The 18,933-nt window shown below is 57.1% G+C and overlaps 2 protein-coding genes across 4 annotated transcripts; both read left to right on the top strand.

Moving 5' to 3' along the window:
* The first annotated feature begins 3,458 nt into the window (after positions 1-3,458).
* ADM2 (adrenomedullin 2) lies at positions 3,459-5,019 on the top strand. Its single transcript, XM_032882994.1, has 3 exons — positions 3,459-3,661; positions 3,788-3,908; positions 4,605-5,019. Exons 2-3 carry the CDS (start codon positions 3,799-3,801, stop codon positions 4,921-4,923), a joined length of 429 nt encoding a protein of 142 aa, XP_032738885.1. The 5' UTR covers positions 3,459-3,661; positions 3,788-3,798; the 3' UTR covers positions 4,924-5,019.
* Positions 5,020-8,866: 3,847 nt separating this feature from the next.
* MIOX (myo-inositol oxygenase) lies at positions 8,867-11,406 on the top strand. 3 transcript variants are annotated; one of them, XM_032882683.1, is made up of 10 exons: positions 8,867-8,952; positions 9,463-9,546; positions 9,768-9,848; positions 9,971-10,133; positions 10,271-10,338; positions 10,445-10,554; positions 10,628-10,695; positions 10,795-10,844; positions 10,952-11,064; positions 11,161-11,385. In XM_032882683.1, exons 1-10 carry the CDS (start codon positions 8,938-8,940, stop codon positions 11,267-11,269), a joined length of 861 nt encoding a protein of 286 aa, XP_032738574.1. In that variant the 5' UTR covers positions 8,867-8,937; the 3' UTR covers positions 11,270-11,385. The 3 variants fall into 3 exon arrangements, with proteins under 3 accessions (XP_032738574.1, XP_032738576.1, XP_032738575.1); XM_032882684.1 differs by having other exon boundaries at positions 8,868-8,952; positions 9,466-9,546; XM_032882685.1 differs by lacking the exon at positions 10,271-10,338 and having other exon boundaries at positions 10,404-10,554; positions 11,161-11,406.
* Positions 11,407-18,933: the final 7,527 nt, after the last annotated feature.

Raw genomic sequence — 18,933 nt, 5'->3', positions numbered from 1 at the left:
CCCCGCAGTGCGCAGGGGTGGCCGAGGGGGCCGCGGGGTCTTGGGCAGGGCGTGCTGGGAGAGGAGCTGGAGATGTGGGGCTGACGGGACTGGGCTTGCTCTCCGGTGCCTGGCTGAGCAGGAACCCGGGGAGGCAGCCCCCCCCCCCGCCCCCATCCACGTGCCCCTCCCCGCTCCCCGGCAGGAGCCGGGCGGGAGAGGGCGTGAGACCGACCCAGGAGCTCCCCCTGCTCCCCCGCCTGGGCCAGCGGGCCTGCCACACCTCTGCTTCTGTTGGGTATTGGGTCCACAGGCTGAGAAACCCTCCCTTTGGCCCCAGGTGGCTTGAGCTGGTTTCTGTCACTTATACCCAAATAGGTCCTCACCTCCACATTACCACACCCGTGAGCTGTGCGTGGGCGGGCAGGGTCCCTGGAAAGTCCCCTGGCCTGGCGCCTGAGCCCAGGGCCAGCTGTCCCTCAGAGACTGTGGAGACCCTGCGCCCCAGTCCGTCCGTGTCCCCCCCCACGCCCAGGCCCTAAGGAGCCCATTCGTTGCAGCTGTCTCAGAGGTTCTATAGGCTCGAGGGTAGGTTTGGGGTCCCTTCTAGATCATGCTAACCCCCACTGAGTTTCTCGCCATCCAAGTCTCCTGACCACTGTATTGTCCATGTCACCCTCAGAGGCACGTGCTTCTGCCTGCTTCCCCCTCTTCTGGGGCACTGTGCCCCCCCCCTTACCTCTTCTCTCCAGCAGGTTAAGCCCTCCTGCAGGGAATGACTCTTCCTGGCTTCCTCTTTCACTCCTTTTACCACCCACTGCGGCTCCGATTGCCACCGGTCATCCTGCCCCTGTCCTCGACAGCCCCCGCCTCTCTGACTTTGTTTTCACTGTCCCCATCTGGCAAACCCCAGCCATGCACAGCCCCACACCCCCTATAGTGCACAGTGGCCATGATGACATCGCGGACACTCCTCCCACTGCCCAGCCTGCTGACATCTGGTCAGCCTCTGACCCCACCTGCTATGTCTCAGAGACGACCCCACTGCCCCTCCCTCACAGAGAGAACAAAGCCATCAGACGGGAAGACTTCTGTTGCAGCACCAAACCCCAGTTCTGCCCCCTCACACCCCAACTCCTCCTTCCGTGGTTACCCCCTCCCCCCCCACCTCCCCACTGCCTGCCATTCCCTCTCAGTGGCCCCCTCCTCACTCGTGCCCTCTCTACGGATCCTGGCCATGAGGATTACACTCAACCTCCCCACCTTAAAACATTCAAGCAAAAGCTCTTTTCAAGCGCTTCCCCCAGCCGGCCTCCATGCTAGCTTTCCCTGTCCCACACAAATTTCTTCTCTAAAGCATCCTGCCAGTGTCACCAGCACCACCTGCCTCCTGTGGCCCCATCAGTCCCCCGCTCACCAGGGAAACCTCTGGGCGTCTTGCGAATTTCCACAGGCAAGCAGCTCCTGCAACTGAGCGTACTGAAGGTAGCCCCGGGTCTGGCCTTGGCGGACACGCACCGTTACACACAGCAAGGACCGCGAGATGTGCTGTCCAGAGGGCTGTGGGGCCACAGAGGGGGCCTCTCATCCAGTCGCAGGGACTTGGGGGGGCCGGGGACACCCCATGCATCTGGGGTTTGGGGAGAGATGGGAGCACACGCCCATGGTGGCAGCAAGTACTCTGAAAGAAAGAATGCATGGAACCACAGGCCTGTGAGCTGAGTTTACCTTCACTTTCCTGGATTAAAAAATCTCCCAGAGGCAAGGAATTTTGATCTAATTTTTTATTTATTGGAGGAGTGAGTAGTGCGATCACCTCTGAGTTTTGGAAAGATGGCAGACTTCAGTGGACAGATTGTGGGGAAAGGGCTGGCTGTCCCGGGGTCCTCTGCCCGCCCCCTTCCCGGGTTGTCCTTCCAGAGCTAGCATGCGGCTTCGGTCCTCTTTCTGCACTGTCTGGGGGAAGAGCTCACCACACCTCTCGCCTCCCAGAGCCTTGCCATTTATGAAACTCCCAGACCTGTGTTCCATCCAGCTCTGCTCTCTCTTCAGCCCCAGGCCCACGAGGCTAGACGGCAGCCAGACCCCTCTGCCAGGATGACCCCAGGTGGCCAAACCCACCCTATCTCACTAGGGGCTTCCTGCTTCGGCAAATAGAAGGGCCTACCCTCCTCACCTGCCCCCCAGTGTTACTCAGTTTCTCTCAGACCCGTCTGCTCACCCCCAGGCACCCCTCCTGCCCTATGGCACTTTTCTACTGTAACGGTGATGGTTTCACTCTCTCCTCCCCCAGGTGGCAAAAATAAATAAATAAGCAGAATGGCTGCTGGTGCTTCCCTACCTTCTTTAGGATGTAAACCAAACTCTCCAACACGCCATGTGTTCAACACTTGTCGATTTATTCCCCCAGCAAGTGCTTACTGAGCTCCTGCAGTGTACGCAGCAGGAGGCACAGAGAGTGACCACGTCATCCGTGGTGACTTGACAGAGGCAGTAGGACTGGAGCAGCTAAGACAGAGGAGGAAATGGGAATGGACACAGAGACACTCTGATGATCAAAGAAACATCTTGGGGGGGGGAATGGGGTAACTGTCCCTTCTCAGATTGACAAAGGCCCAAAGAACGGCCAATACCACGTCCATCATCAGTTGAGTGGACGGCACAAGTTTTGTGGAGAACAGCTTGGCACTATCTGTCAACACAAACACAGCTTCACCTTCGAGCAGAATTTCCCCTCCTAGGAAAGGATCCTATCCAGACACTTCTCTGAGCTCACAACAGAAGGGTTCTTGCTCTTGAAAAGACCAGACATTGCCTAATTCTTCATTAATAAAAGATCAATTAAGAAGTTACAGAACACCTACATATAGGAGGAGGGCCTGGAGGTCTCTCTCTTTACATACATGTTTTTACTTACAAACACCGTGTAACACACACACCACCACTGGCCCCCAGATAATACACTAGTGTGCAGAAGAGAAAGGGTGGCAATGCAGGGGTCTCACTTTTTACTTATTTAAATTTCATACAAAACCCATTTACTACTTCAGTAATAGGGAAAGAGGGTGGGGATTTTTCAGAACACAGCTGTGGGGGGTCTGGAGGGAGGGTCTCCAAATCACCTCGGTGCCGAACTGACCAGCTAGAGTGCTGTTGTCCACTCCCGTGATTCTAGCCAGATCCCCAGGCCGCCAGGCAGGGCAGATGTCTGGGGGTGGGACCCGGCCTGGGGGACAGCAACCCCCCCCCCCACACACATACCCACTCCTTCCCTGGGCAAGATCCCCAGGCTCCCGGACAATCCTCTCCACCAGACAGCGCCAGAGGCTGGTAGCCGTGGGGGCCCTGGCCAGTCGGAGCACGTCCCAGCGGGATGGGGCTTCTGTCAGACTACCCCCTTGTCTGCACCCTCTGTGCTGCCCAACGGGCTGGGCAGGAGTAGGGAGCAGGAGGGCCGGGCTTCCTGCCCAGCTGGGGCATCCGGCTCCGCCTCCTCCTGGAAAAACTATTTAGTTCGGGAGGTGCTGAGGCCGGGTCCCAGGCAGGCCCCAGACTAACCCACCAACGTCAGACCACACACTGACTGGGGAGGTTCCCCACCTGCCAGGCGCTCCCTCCCCAGCCAGCACCAAACCCACCGGCTGCTTCTCTCCTGATACCTATCCGCCACCGACGGACTCAGGTAGGAGCTTCCAGACCCCACGCCTGTGCACCTGATCACCAGGGCTTCCCAGCAGGGCTGGGGAAAGGGGTGGCGGAGGTGAGGGCCATCGGTCCCCCACACCTGCCTGGCTCACACTCCCTCCAGCCCCGCCTGCCATGGCCCGGCTCCTGACGGTTGCCTTCGGTTGCATCAGCCTCCTCTACCTGCTGTTCCCAGGCACCCTGCCCCGCAGCCCAGGCAGGACCCAGCGGCCTGCCCCGCCCAGGTGAGTGGGGTTCACACCAGCCCAAACCTCGGCCCACAGGGAAGGAAACAAGAATGCCCCCGCAGGGACCCTCCATCACCCTCCCCAGTAGCCCCCTCCTCCCATTCCTCTAGCATTGGGGAAACCCCCCACCGGCTGCTAGGGCTCACCTCCCAAATCAAGGGCCAGAAAATAAGCCTTCAGCAAATCCTGAGCAGGGCAAGAGGCCCCTCTGTGTCCCTCCCTTCTAGGGCGCTCCCGTTGGTAGAGCAACCCTCTCAAGCAGAGGTTGGCTAAGAGAGGGAAGGCTGGAGGGATCCCCAGGATTGCCCACCTTTCCCCAACCCCCGAGTGGAGGGCTGGGAGGGGGCAGGGTCATGAACATAGTGACCCACAGAGGCCAGCACTGCCCTTTGCCCAGGGAGGCATGTGCCCTGCACATGTGAATGGCCCTGTGACCTGGGCTGCTGAGGTGGCTGGGAGACAGGACCCAAGCCCAGAGCTCCAGAGGGACCATGGGCTTCCCCTGGCCGTGCTCCAGCCTGTGTGTGTGCGTGGAGGGGTGCTGCGGGCTTCCCCTGGCCGTGCTCCAGGCTGCTGGGGAAACTGGCTTCCCCTGCCCATGACCCCTGTCCTGCGTGGAGGGGAAAGCGGGTGGGTGTGGGGGTCTCAGAAAGGTTGGGCCACCAGGTTTACTTCCTCCATCCCCCTCTGCAGGGCACCCCCAGCCAGGACCCCTTCCAGTGGCCTGAAGCCTCGTCACCCCACACCTCGGCGTGTGGTCTGGAGGCTACAGCAGGCTCTGCATCCACAGAGGAGCTCCAGCCAAGCCCCTGCTCTGGGGTGGCCTCTCCGGGGCGGTCCCCCCCGGCACCTGGGCCCCCGTAGGTCCCGAGTCCAGCTCCTGCGGGTGGGCTGTGTGCTGGGCACCTGCCAAGTGCAGAACCTCAGCCACCGCCTATGGCAGCTGGTGGGGTCAGCCGGCCCACGGGACTCAGCCCCTATGGACCCCAGCAGCCCCCACAGCTATGGCTGAGGTGGACAGGGCCATCCCCACGCCTGGCCCCGCCAGGATGCTGTACCTCCGTTCCAGAGCTGCGCCTGGGCCCCCAGCCCCCACCCAGCCCCCATCCAGCCCCTGGACCTCCTGCACACCCCAGTCACCAGAACGGTGCGCAGGCCCCAAAGCAACTCCCACCCCACCCCAGCAGGTTCTGTAGCGAGCACCCTTAAACAGCTTTGGATGCAGAAACCCACGCACATGTGTGGACCCAAGCGGATCTGTGGGCAGAGTCTGTACCTCTAAAAAGGGTTTCAGAGGGGCAGGGTCTGCCCAAGGATGTGGAGCAGAAGCCAGGGTGTCCCCCACCTCCCGCTGCATCCTGACATCATCAGACTCAACCCTGACTCTGGGAACGCACACTTTGACTGTCCCAGGTCCCCAGCCCTTCCACTCCCCGTGCCCTCGAGACTGGGAGGGCAGCAGAGAGGAGGACCCCACTGTGGTCCCCGTCCCCAAGGCCAGGGTAAAGGGAGGACAGGCCCTGTTGGGAACTGTGTTGCTCCAGTTGCCAACTCTGGGGCCTGGGCTCGAGGTGAAAATGGAGACCCTTCCCTGGATCTCTAGCCCAGTAGCTGGGGACCCTGGGAGAAGGCGTTGAGTTTCTGGAGGTCCACTGGGGCGTTCCAGGGCAGGGCAGCACCCAGCGAAGGCCCCTTCCCATCCCTCAGGGCAGGGCGGGGCTGGGGGGATGCTCTCCCCACCCAAAGAGGTCCATGAAGTCGGAACCATCACCACCTCACCTAGGATGGCCAAACACGGGTGGGGGGCACACAGGCAGCAGAGTCTCCCTGACACCACCCTGCCCAGCCTGGGAACCCACTGGGGGCAGGAACAGGGACAAGGGGAGGCTGGAGCACGCTGGTCAAGAATTTCGGGAGGCAGATTGCCCTTTAAAGGTTGGAGCAAGGGCACCTGGGTGGCTCAGTGGGTTAAGCCTGTCTTCAGCTCAGGTCATGATCTCGGGGTCCTGGGATCGAGTCCCGCATAGGGCTCTCTGCTCAGCAGGGAGACTGCTTCCCCCCTCTCTGCCTGCCTCTCTGCCTATTTGTGATCTCTCTCTGTGAAATAAATAAATAAACTCTTTAAAGGTTGGAGCAAGATCGCTGGCGCGTCTCACGTGTATTCACCCCAGGTTGGGCCTTTAGGTCTGGTTTGTGATCCCTGAGCCTTTCTTTGTTAGTTCCGTATCACTGATATCCAAATCCCCTGCCCCGCCCCGGTCAGGCAGGCATCACCCAGGGTTCAGAAAGGTGGTTTCTCTTCTTTTCTTTTCTCTTACAGTATTTTTTTTTTTAAATTTATTTGACAGAGATCACAAGTAGGCAGAGAGGCAGGCAGAGAGAGAGGAGGAAGCAGGCTCCCCGCTGAGCAGAGAGCCCGATGTGGGGCTCGATCCCAGGACCCTGGGATCATGACTTGAGCCGAAAGCAGAGGCTTTAACCCACTGAGCCACCCAGGGGCCCCTCTTTTACAGTATTTTTAATTTGAGAGAGAGAAAGAGAGCACAGAGGGAAAGTGAGAGGGAGAAGCAGATGCCTAGTCAAGTACGGAGCCCGACATGAGACTCTGACACGGGGCTCAGTCCCAGGATGCTGAGATCATGACCTGAGCAGAAGGCAGATGCTTAACCACCAGAGCCAACCCCTGGGGGCGTCCTGGAGAAAGGCGGTTTCTAGTACTGCGCACCAGCAAACACTCTCACTGCACCTCATCTGTCAACATCTGTCAGTCACCCTGAGAGGAGAGCGCCAGCATTCTCCCACCTCTCGAAGCAGAAACAGAGGTCACGGGTGTTCAGGGTTGCCGGCAGGCCTGCTCCTCAGAGACCCTGGGCCCCCTAAGGGTGGGAAGCTCCTGGAAACGCCCATCTGGGCTCCCACCCTGGCACTTGCTCTCCTGGCTTGGGAATCGCCTGGCCAGAAAAGGCATCGTCGTCCCTCCATTAGGCAGCAAGGGGACAGTTCAGCCGGCTCCGGCCCTGCAGGGAGGGTGGGAGCAGAGCACTGGCAGGCAGGAAAGGCTGCCTGGAGAAAGCATCAAGGGTCCCGGGGGAAGGAGCTGAGAGAGCCCAGGCCCTGAGGCCACAGGAGCTGTGCGTGTGGCGGGGGACCCGCCCCCAAAAAGCCTCTGAGAGAGGCTGGAACCAGCGTGAGTGAGTGAGGGCAGGAGAGGCCAGCGGGCCGGGCCTCAGAGCCACTGAAGGGTGTCAGCAGGGGCAGAGCGGGCAGTGAGAGCCTGGCAAGGGGGATTGGGGAGAAACGAAGAGGAGGGGTCTAGGAGGGTTGAACTGGTCAGAGCGCCACGTGGCCAAGACCCCCCCCCCACCCACCAAGGCGGCCAGTCCTGGGCCTGTGTATCATCTTGTCTTCCATGTACGCTGTTCTTTCTGCCAGGGACACCCCCACACTGGTCAGAGTGACCAGACCCCCAAGGTCCCATGCCATGTGCCCTGGCACTCCACAGTGTGGAGTGGGTTTTCCTCAAAGCAGGATGGACAGCGGACCTCCAGGCATCCCTGCGCCATGACATGTGGCCTCCCAGTGGCCCCTGAGCTCCAGGCCACGCTGGGACCTCCTACCTGATGCCTCACTCGGACTTTCAGGGGCAGCACCCAAGCTCCCCCAGAGCCCCCACCAGCCACGTCCTCCTCAGACAAGCGCTGTGGGCTGTTCATTTGCTCCTTTTTCTGTGGGTGAAGGCTCCGGTCACCTCCCTGGAGCCCCCCCATGCCGTCAGCATTGTTTGCCGAGCACGAAGAAACGACAAACTACCCCCCTCCCACCGGACGTCACAGTGGGAGGAGGCAGAGGGAAAAGAACGTCAAAGGAAAACTAAGCCGACGACACAGACTGTGTCACGCGCTGGAGAGTGCTGGACAGTCTGCACGTCGCCGTCTTCACGGGGGGCCCAGCACTGCCCCCAGTTTATTCTCCGCACAGGCAGGAGCAGCCCCCACTCCCACAGCCTTCTTGCCTCAGTGATGCTGAGTAGGGGCTCTGACCCACACCCCCGCAGGTGGAGGCTGACACTTTGAGTGTCCCCCATTGACCATACTCGGACACCGCCCCATCTTTTTTGAGAGCACCGGCCTTGCCAATTGGCGACAAGGTCTTGTTTTGCTGCATGTCTGCCTCCCCCCTGGACAGTCAGCTCCCAGGCAGGCGTGTGTCTTCAGTTAGATTCCCACTGTGTCCGCAGTGCCCAGCCCCGGTTCACGCACGGTAAACGCCGGCTGGTTCACCTCTGCCCCGGCTCCAGACCAAGCTGCCCACCTCAAATGCCAGACAAAGAGCCCACCCTCGGCAAACCAGCCCTGCGGCTCCACAGGCCTCGCCCAGTATTAGGCAAGGATCCCCACCCCCACCCCGGAGATCCCATCACCTGGCCGGTCTTCTAGCAGGATTCCCGTGAGACAGCTTAGAACCCCTCCACCCTCGAGATCTGCCCTTAGCAACCTTCCGTCCACGGACCCCACTCTGCTCACCAGCAGCCAAGCCCCGCTGTCTTTGCGGGGTTCTCCCTCCCCTACTGCAATGGTGGTGAATAAACTCTTCCGCTCCCGCTAGCAAGGGTCAGAAGGACTCGTCCTGCACTTCCCAGAATCCCCAGGGCCTGAGGCTGATGGGTGGGGTCCGGGGTCTGCAGGACCGGTTGGGAGGGGCCTACGTGGCCAGGGTGGGGTTTAAAACTCCTGTGGGGATCGCGGGAGGCTGGCCACCGCTCAGGGCTACCCCTCTGGAGCAGGTTGGTGGTTCAGGGAGGCCAAAGTCAGGGAGAGGGGGCTGGGGCCGGGGTTGGGGCGCCAGGAGCTGCTCCCGTGCTGACACATTAACTTCTGAGGCCAGGAGGACGGTGGATGGTCACTCATTACCGAGGGCCAAGGCCAAGGGGCTGGGTGGTGTCCGGTCACTTATGTAAGCTGTGGGCATATATAGGGGCACACGGCCCGGGGGACGCTCACCCACCTGCCAGCTCTGCTCCCTCGAGATGAAGGCGGCCGTGGTGAGTACTCCAGACCCAGCATGGTGTGGCCCCACAGCCTGCTCACCTGGGCTGGTCGTCCCTCCTAGGAAAGATTGGCAGCCTCCCACCCTCTCTCAGCTGGTTCCCACCAGTCTGCTGGTCCCGGTCAAAGGGCTCCCTCTTTCCTGTCTTCCTCCTGCTGTTTAGGCTTAGCCAGGGCAAGGGTCAGCAGCCCCCCCCGCCGGGCTCCCTGCAGACCCAGGTCTGGAGAAGGGGATGCTGGCTGCTGGTGCTGTGTGCTCGAACACAGCATCCCGGGCACTCCTGCATCACCCTAGAAGCAGGCCTCTGGCTGATGCCCATTTTGCAGAGAAGGACATCCATGGCAAGGTTGCCTCCGATGGCGGATGTGCTCGGGAGGGGCTGTGCCCTGCTGGCCACCGGTGTCCCTGCTGGTCCATCTCTTAGGCTCTGGTGTCCCCATGGGGATGGCCTCACTTCCTCATGGAGCTGGCATGACGGTGAAATGGGCGTAATCCCCCACCCAAGCAGGGCCCAGACCCTTCCCTGGTCTACCGGCCTGATGTGGACCCAGAGGTAGCCAAAGACAAGGGCAACTTCCGGAACTACAGGGTAAGGGCCCCACCCCCACCCCGGCCCCGGCCCCACCCCACCCCAGGCCCGTCTTTCTGGGGGGTGGGCAGCACCTGCCACTTTGCACAGCTCAGGATCCTCTCTTGGATGCTCTCATTCACATCTTTGGGGCCAAGTTTGGGAGACAGGAGCAGTGGCCCCCAGAGGTGTGAAGGGCAGGGACGGACTGGTGAGTCTGCTGGCTGACCTCTGGCTTGCAGTCTGGCCCGCTCCTGGACCGTGTCTTTGCCACGTATAAGCTCATGCACACTCAGCAGACCGTGGACTTCGTCAGGAAGAAGGTACTTGGCAGCTTCCTCGCCTGCCAGTCCCCACCTCCCCAGGCCAAACGGATGGATGGAGAGGGGCCGGGCCCTGATCCAACCAATCTCATGGCGGTGCTGACCTCCCCTTCCTGGCCTAGCACACCCAGTTTGGGGCCTTCTCCTACAAGAAAATGACTGTCTTGGAAGCTGTGGACATGCTGGACGGGCTGATGGACGAGTCGGACCCAGACGTGGACTTCCCCAACTCCTTTCATGCCTTCCAGACCGCTGAGGGCATCCGGAAAGCTCACCCCGACAAGGGTGCGCCTCCCTCCCGTGGTGGGCTGCAGATGGGTTTTGGCGTTTCCTGGCCTCACCCCTGCGCCCCAAGCTTCCTCCTCCACCTCTGACCTAGTCTCGCCATCACCTCTAGCCTGCTCTGTCCCTCTCCCTCCCAGACTGGTTCCACCTCGTGGGGCTGCTGCATGACTTGGGGAAGGTCCTGGTTCTGGCAGGAGAGCCCCAGGTAAGGGCAGGGGTGAAGGGGTGCTGCTGGGACAGCCGGGGCTCAGGGCTCTGGAAACCCGCCAGGTGGGCTGGCCAGACACATGCAGGTGGCTGCCTGTTCACAGTGGGCGGTGGTTGGAGACACCTTCCCAGTCGGCTGCCGTCCCCAGGCCTCTGTGGTTTTCTGCGATTCCACCTTCCAGGACAACCCGGACCTCCAGGATCCCCTATACAGGTGCTCCTCCTCGGCCACCGGCCCCCCTCCCCACTTTGCTCCCGTGCCCCTCACCCTCTGTCTGTCCCTGCAGCACAGAGCTCGGCATGTACCAGCCCCACTGCGGCCTGGAGAACGTCCTCATGTCCTGGGGCCATGACGGTGAGGCCAGTCGGGGGTGGGCAGTGAGGACGGTGGGGGCCCCGGAGGGCGGGGAAGTACGGCTCTGGGAGCCCAGGAGTGACATCGTGTCTCCGGCAGAGTACATGTATCAGATGATGAAGTTCAACAAATTCTCTCTTCCCCAAGAGGTAGGTGGAGGGGAGGGGCCCATCTGGTCGCCCTGCCCTCCCAGTCCCCCCTACCCCCCCAACCCCTGCGCCTGGAGCTCGCTGGGCGTGGCTTCCTTCTGCCCTAGGCCTTCTACATCATCCGGTTCCACTCCTTCTACCCCTGGCATACGGGCGGCGACTACCGGCAGCTGTGCAGTGAGCAGGACCTGGCCATGCTTCCCTGGGTGCAGGAGTTTAAGTACAGCCATCCCTGTGGGGGGCCGAGGGGGGGGGCATGAGGGGACTGGAGGGGCTGGGGGCTTCCTCATGAGGCACGGTCCTTTCCCTGCTGCAGCAAATTTGACCTCTACACCAAGAGCCCGGAACTGCCGGATGTGGACACGCTGCGGCCCTACTACCAGGGCCTCATTGACAAGTACTGCCCTGGGGTGCTGAGCTGGTGACCAGCCTGGCCGGGGGGCCTGGGAGGATGGCCACTGTCGGGGGCTCCGCTGCTCACCTAGGTCAACGCCCCCTGCCCTGACACTCTGCCCAGGGCCAATAAAGACCCTGAAGCTGCCTGGGGTCCGAGCTTCACTGACATGGGCGCCTGTTGTGGCAACAGCACACTGTGTGTGGGGAGGCAAGTCATGGGCCCTTGGACATGTATATCCCGTCTCACCTGCCACCACAGGCCTGTTGCTTGCCGTTCCAGCTCTGGCCTCAGAATCTGGGGCTGCCCTATCCGTTCTCACATTCTCAAAATAGTCACCAAATGCTCTGGGCTCCGTGTCCCTAAAAAAGCAAAATGAAGCAAAACATTCGATAGCTAGCAAAACAGATTACAGAAAACCTCGTATAACAAGTGTGCGGGTTCGGTGCAGAGCCGAAGGGCCATCCCCGTGAGCCCCGAGGTGCCACCTGTGTCTGGGGTTGGCCAATGACCTTAGTATGACTGTCACACTACCCCCCCCACCGGCCAAGGACAGGTCCCCCAGTGCTACAGGTCAGTGCTGACTTCGTACCTTCCAGCAGCTTATTTCTTGGAAGAAAGTGGCACATTGGTCTCGGGGAGTTTCCCTCTGTTGGTGCTGTGCTGGTCACACCGCCGTGGCGCTCCTGTTTCCTGGGTATTCCCCGCCGATGTGAGCGCATACAGAGGCCTCATCAGATACAGAGCTGGCTTGTCAGGGCGAGTGCTCCAGAGGCCGTCGCGTAGTCTGTACCAGGCGGTAGAGGCTGTGTTGTTGGAACCCACCTCCTTCACACTAGAACCCGAGAAGGCAGAACAGTGACGTTCCCCCCAACCCCGGCCACCCTCCTCACTCATCTGAGAGACCCTGGCAGGAGAGAGAAGTGCTGTTTGGTTAGTTCCTCCAGGAAAGGCAAGTGAAGTCCTCACTCTTACTCTTAACTTACCAGTTTGCAAGCGTTGGCTCCTAGCACCACGGGGAAGGTGATCTGTTTGCCTCTTTTGGGTTAAGAATACATAGATTTCAGGGACACCTGGGGTGCTCAGTGGGTTAAGCATCTGCCTTTGGCTCAGGTCATGATCCAGGGTCCTGGGTTCGAGTCCCGAATCCTGCTCCTTGCTCAGTGGGGAGCCTGCTCTCCCCTCTGCCTGCCACTGTCCCTGCTTGTGCTCTCCCTCTCTCCCTCTTTCTCTGTCAAATAAATAAATAAAATCTTTAAAAAAAGGGAAGAATGTGTAGATGTCAGCATATCTGTGTCTCCTAGCCTTGGAGGACCGCCCTCCCTGGTGCTCACACTCCTCCGCCAGGATTGGAGTGGGACTTGCAGATGGCTCCAAGGTCCTCGTGACGTGACAACAGTCTCTGGTGGACATCCTGCTGTCTGGTGTGACAAGACACCCAGACTGTGTTAATTCTTTGTGTTTTTGTAACAAATTCCCACACCTTTGGTGGCTTTAAAAATGGGCTCTCCTGAGTTCTGTAAGGAGAAGTCAGATCAGGGTGTGGTGCTGGGCGGGGCTGTGACCCTTCCACAGGCTCCAGGGAGGACCCCCCTTGCCTCTTCAGCTTCAGGAGGCTGCCTCTGATCTACTTAAACAAGGATAGAGTCTTGGGGCACCTGGGTGGCTCGGTAGGTTAACTGTCTTCCTTCGGCTCGGGTCATGGTCCCAGGGTCCTGGGATTGAGCCCCACATCAGGTTCCCTGCCTGCTTCTCCCTCTTCCAACTCCCTTTGCTTGTGTTCCCTCTCTCGCTGTGTCTCTCTCTGGCAAATAAATAAATCTCAAAAAAAAAAACCAAGAAAACAAACAAGGATAGAGTCTTAAAATTGTGGACAGAGGCCTTAATGGGGTTTAGTCACACAATGCACAGGGGGCTCAACGCCACGCAGGGGGCTCATCAGTATCCCAAGGCCGTGTTCTTGGAGCAGTGTCCGGCAGCTGGGAAGGCAAGTGTGGTGCACACTGCAAAGATGGGGGGGGCGGTGAGCTCACGGGTCCACTAGTGGTGGCATGTTCTCTGTGGCCTTCCCTGACGAGGGCTATTTTCCGGCTAACCCTGGAGGCTTCCCCAGACCTGCAATCTGCTGTTTCTCCAAGGAGTCCTGGCCTCTCAGTAGGAAATGGTATTTCCTATCCACGTGTTGGGGGTTAAAGACGCAATCTGGAACGCTCACCTCCACTCCAGCCCCTGGCGTGGCCGCTGGAGGTGGCGTTGCCGGCTGCCCTCTCTGCTCTGCTCCTGCCCAGGGTGGGCGTGAGGACAGGAGGGGCGCAAATGTGTCCGCAGCCTGCCCCAGGCTACTGGCTCACATGTGCTTCCCTCTGGAACACACGACCTGTCGGGCAGCCTCCCCAGGTGTGGGCGGCCTCCTCTGCACTCCCCCCCAGCCTGTGAGCTCAGGGAGGGTGGGTGCAGAGTGCTGTGGGGTACCCCCTGGAGGTGCCTCAGGGGGGCTGGGGGGCATGAGAGGGGCCGGGAGGAAGAGTCCTGGGTGATGGGCCATTGAGGATGTGCTGAGGCCTTTCTGCCTTCTCCAGGGAGGCTGGGCTGGGGAAAGGTGGTGCTCAGCGGGCTGCTTCTCTGGGTCTGAAGCTACTATCCCGATCCCATCCCTGGGGAGCCTCCCCACTGAGCAGAGCAGGAGAGGCCATCTTTGCTCCTGTCCCAGGGTCTCCAGATCCTCCCTCTGCTCCCTGCAGACCCTAACCAGGCCACCTCTGAAAGCCCCAGGGCGGGGGGTAGGGCAGTGGGGGCCTAGGTCCCATATTTCTGTCTACCCAGGGGACTGTCAGGCCTCACTGGGCTCCAGGGCATTGGGGCAGCTCTGGAGCCTACAGACAGCATAGGGCTTGGCTCTCCTCCAGCCTGCTGGCACTCCCGCCCCAGAACCCTCCACCTCCTGCAGGAGGCCCTCCTCCTGTCCTTGCAGCCTGGGTGTGCCTATTCCCGAGGCGTGGGCCTCAGCCTTCCAGCACCTTCCTATCCATCCTCCTTCCTTTCTTTTTTCTTTCTTTCCTTCCTTCTTAATTTTTTAAAAAAGATTTTATTTATTTATTTGTTACAGAGAGACACAGCGAGCGAGAGAGAACACAGCAGGGGGAGTGGGAGATGGAGAAACAGCCTTCCTGCCCAGCAGGGACCCCAATGCAGGGCTCGATGCCACGTGCCTGACCCTGGGGTCATGACCAGACCTCAAGGCAGACGACTGAGCCAGCCAGGGGCCCTCGGTGAAACTGCTGGGGCCTGTTCTGGTGACTGCGGGGAAGGCTGCATCGTGGAATGTGGCTCTTAAGGAAACAACACTTTTCCCCAGAGACACAGCGACTCTTCCCTGGCTGAACAGGCCAGCGAGGGGGGGGGGGCGGAGCCGGCCTCCACGGGGAGGGGGTGCTGCTGGTGCAGGACTGAGAGGCCCAGGGAGTGCTCCAGGTGACCCGGGCAGCCGGAACGGCCAGGCGAGTGGCCAGTGCCGGTGGAAGACGGCAGCGCTCTCTCTCGACAGATGCAGAGTGGCTCAGATTAAACCCAGCCTGTGTTTTTCTCCTTGCTCTCCCTCAAACTTTCTTTCCTGGTGGCTGACTTCACAGTGTAGCACGTGAAGTGCAGAATTTCGAGACGGAATTGTACTGAGTTTGAGGGAAGGTTAGGTGTCAAGCTGGAACCCGGAGGTGATGTGGGGCCAGGAACGGACCAGATTTGGGGTCCTCTGCACCTTGGCGTGAACTAGGGTTTTTGTGTGGAGTTTGGAACGGCCGCCTCGCGGCCACCGTTCGTCAGGGGTGTGGAGTCTAAATCAGGAGGACGGATTTATCGGGGTCCTGAGGACCCCAGGGGGTTAGGCGTCCTGCCAGATTTCCCACGGGTGGGGGATCTGCCTGCTCATGAGTCCCTGTGGGAGGCAGGTGGCCCCTCCTTCACCTCTCCCTGCAGAGGCCAGAAAGGGGAGGAACTAAGATGTTGGGAGCTGTGGGGCCTGTGTTCTGACCTGACCACCCTGGACTCCAAATGTGAAGCTGGGAGTAGCCCTCAAACAGAACTGTGTCCAGGCACCGTGTGCCCTCACCAGGCCGGGCCATGCCAAGGTCTCGGCCATGGTCATTCTTAGTTTATTTGTGGTACAGGGACATTGAAGAGAATTGTTGGCTCACTGTGTTTGTATGTTCACGCACTGTGGTTTTGTTTCTGTTTTTTTTTTTAAAGATTTTATTTATTTATTTGACAGACAGATCACAAGCCGGCAGAGAGGCAGGCAGAGAGAGGAGGAAGCAGGCTCCCCGCCAAGCAGAGAGCCCGATCATGCACTGTGGTTTTTTTGAAAGGCTGTGTTAGGTCAGACGATTGAATGGTTAATAAATAACTTAAATTTGTAAAGCAGTTAAAAGATTTTAGTCACTTAAAATTTATAAATGGAGCCTTCCAGAGTTGTTGCCACAAAACGCTAACCCTAACACCAGCACACCGGCTGGCTCAGAAGAGAAGACAGAGGATGAAAACGTACAGACCAGGAGACGGAATTTTGTTTAGATGAGAATACTACCAGAGCAATCTACAGAACCAACGCAATCCCATTCAAATCCCAATGGTATTTCTTTTCATAAATAGAAAAGTCCATTCTAAAATTAATGTGGATTCTCAGAGGACTCTGAAAACCCAAAACAGTCTTGAGACAGAAGAATCAAGCTGGAGGACTTGCATTTCCCAATTTCAAAAATTACTACAAAGCTACCATTGTAGTCCCATCAGAAAGACAGATATATAGGGGCGCCTGGGTGGCTCAGTGGGTTAAAACCTCTGCCTTCGGCTCAGGTTGTGATCCCAGGGTCCTGGGATCGAGCCCCGCATCGGGCTCTCTGCTCAGCGGGGAGCCTGCTTCCCCCTCTCTCTCTGCCTGCCTCTCTGCCTACTTGTGATCTCTGTCTGTCAAATAAATAAATAAAATCTTAAAAAAAAAAAAGACATACATAGACCAATGGAATAGATCAGAGATCCCAGAAATAAGCCCTCGCCTATATGGTCAGCTGATTTTTGACAAGGTTGCTAAGACCAGGGGCGCCTGGGGGGCTCAGTTGTTAAGCATCTGCCTTTGGCTCAGGTCATGATCCCAGGGTCCTGGGATCGAGTCCCACATCGGACTGCCTGCTCAGTGTCAGCCTGCTTCTCCCTCTCCCACTCCCCCTGCTTGTGTTTCCTCTCTCTCTGTCAAATAAATAAAATCTAAAAAAAAAAAAAAAAACAACAACCCAACATCGTTTATAAAAAAAGTTTGCTAAGACCACTCACTGGGGGAAGCACTGTCTTTTCAACCAACGATGCTGAGAAAACTCAATGTTCCCATGCGGAAGAATGAAGTTGGACCCTACCTCACACCATGTGCAAAAACTAACTTAAAGTGGATCAAAGACCGAAATGTAAGAGCTGAAACTATAAAATTCTTAGAAGAAATGCAGGGGGAGTCTTCATGACCTTGGATTTGGCAATGATTTCTTGGATATGATGCCAAAAGTAAGAGAATTAAAGAAAAAACAGGTAAACTGGATTTCACAAAAATTAAAGACTTTGGGGATGAAAGGACACTACAGAGAGAGTGGACAGGCAATCCGGAGATGGGGAAATATTTGCAAACCATATATTTGATGAGAGATTAGTACTCAGGATAGTTAAAAAAACTACAACTCAACAATAAAAAAGAGATAACTGATTAAAAAAAGCAAAGGACCTGAGGAGACATTTCTTCAAAGAGATACAATGGCCAAAAAGCACAGGGAGAGGCTCTACATCATTCATTCGTCGTCAGGCAAACACGAAATCAAAGCCACTGCAAGACACCATTTCATGTCCCCTGGGATGATGACTACTCAAGAAATAACTACATCAATAAATTAGCAAACAGGGAAGGAACCAGCGCTAGCAAGGATGTGGATAAAATCTGAACCCTGGCACGCACCAGGAGGGGTGTGAACGGCCCTGCTGCTCTGGCAGACGGTTTACACCTCCCCGGAGAAGTCGGCACTGCCGCGGACCCTGCCCGGCCACTCCCACGTGCGGGCCCCAGCTAACTGAAAGCAGTAACTCAGGCAGATACCTGTATGTCAGTGTCCATTTACGCGGTTCGCAATAGCCAAAAAAAGGTGGAAACAACCCAAATATGCATCGATGGATAAATGAAGAATCAAAATGTGGTAGAAACATGCTATGGAATGACGTTCAGCCGTAAAAATGAACTGAGGCTCTGAGTGGATCTTGAAAACGTGATGCTGAGTGAGAGGAGCTGGACCAAGAGGGCTCCCATCCAAGTGTCCCAAGATGGAAAGTAGAGGGAGGGCTGCCGTATGCCAGCTATGGGGAACAAGGATTCTGGAGGGGAGGAAGGAGGTTTTAAAATTGACTACAGTGATGAATGCACAACTCTGAATCCACTGACAGCCTCTGAATTATGCATTTTTAATGTTTTTTTAAAAGATGCTATTTATTTATTTGACACAGAGAGAGAGAGAGCGAAAGCAGAGAGAAGCAGGAGGCAGGAGTGGGAGAGGGAGAAGCAGGCCTCCTGCTGAGCGGAGAGCCTGATGCGGGGCTTGATCCCAGGACCCTGAGATCATGACCTGAGCCGAAGGCAGAGGCTTAACAGACTGAGCCACCCAGGCACCCCTGAATTATACATTTTTAAAAATATTTTATTTATTTACTTGAGAAAGAGAGAGCATGACAGTGCAGGGGGCACAGAGTGGAGGGAGAGGAAGGGAGAATCCCAAGCAGGCTCCACTAAGCACGGAGTCTAATGGCAGGCTCGATCCCAGGACCCTGAGATCATGACCTGAGCCAAAATTAACTTGGATGCTCAGGGTGCCTGGGTGGCTCAGTTGGTTAAGACTTTTTGACTCTTGATTTCAGTTCAGATCATGATCTCAGGGTCCTGGGATTGAGCCCCATGTCGGGCTTTGTGCTCAGCAGGGAGTCTGCTTGTCCCTCTGTCCCTCCCCCTGCAGATACACGTGTGCCCTCTCTCAGATAAATAAAATCTTAAAAAAAAAAAAAGGTTGCAGGAAACAAGACAAAAACCCAAGAAATTCACAACCTGAATTTAAAAGCCTAAAGAACCAAAGAGCTAGCCTTGAAATAATACACATGATGTCATTCTACAATCGAAAATTCAAAAAATCAATGAGAAACAGGTTCATTATTCAACAAACAGTACTGAAAATTTTGGCTGCGTGGGAAAAAAACTGTTCTTGGTTTCCACATTATGACCAAATCCCTTTCAGCTAGATTAAAAAGGAAAATGTAAACAAGAAAACCTTAAGAATCTAGAGAAAATTATAGATGAAGTAGCTATTCGGTCACTCGTATACAGCATAAAAATAATAAAATTACAAGATTCAGAAACTTCCAATACAGTATAGATTCGGTTCCGCAGAACAAGACCCACATCGGTCTGCTTGGGGGAATGCGTGTGTGTTTCATGCGGGAGAACGAGCACTTGTTTTGCTTTGCTCTTATTTTGCTTTCTGTTTTCCAAAAAATATTCTCTGCAGTGAACTAATCTTCAACATTCATAAAAGAATATGTTTTGATATGTGAAATAAAAGCCTGAAGGAAAAGAACACAATTTTGAATTTTAAACACACAATGTTTTTTTTTTTTTTTTTTAAAGAT

Source organism: Lontra canadensis, unplaced genomic scaffold, assembly GCF_010015895.1.
Source record: "Lontra canadensis isolate GAN:19392208 unplaced genomic scaffold, GSC_riverotter_1.0 scaffold84, whole genome shotgun sequence".
Lineage (NCBI taxonomy): Eukaryota > Metazoa > Chordata > Mammalia > Carnivora > Mustelidae > Lontra > Lontra canadensis.
This window is presented reverse-complemented; position numbering and strand designations above follow the sequence as displayed.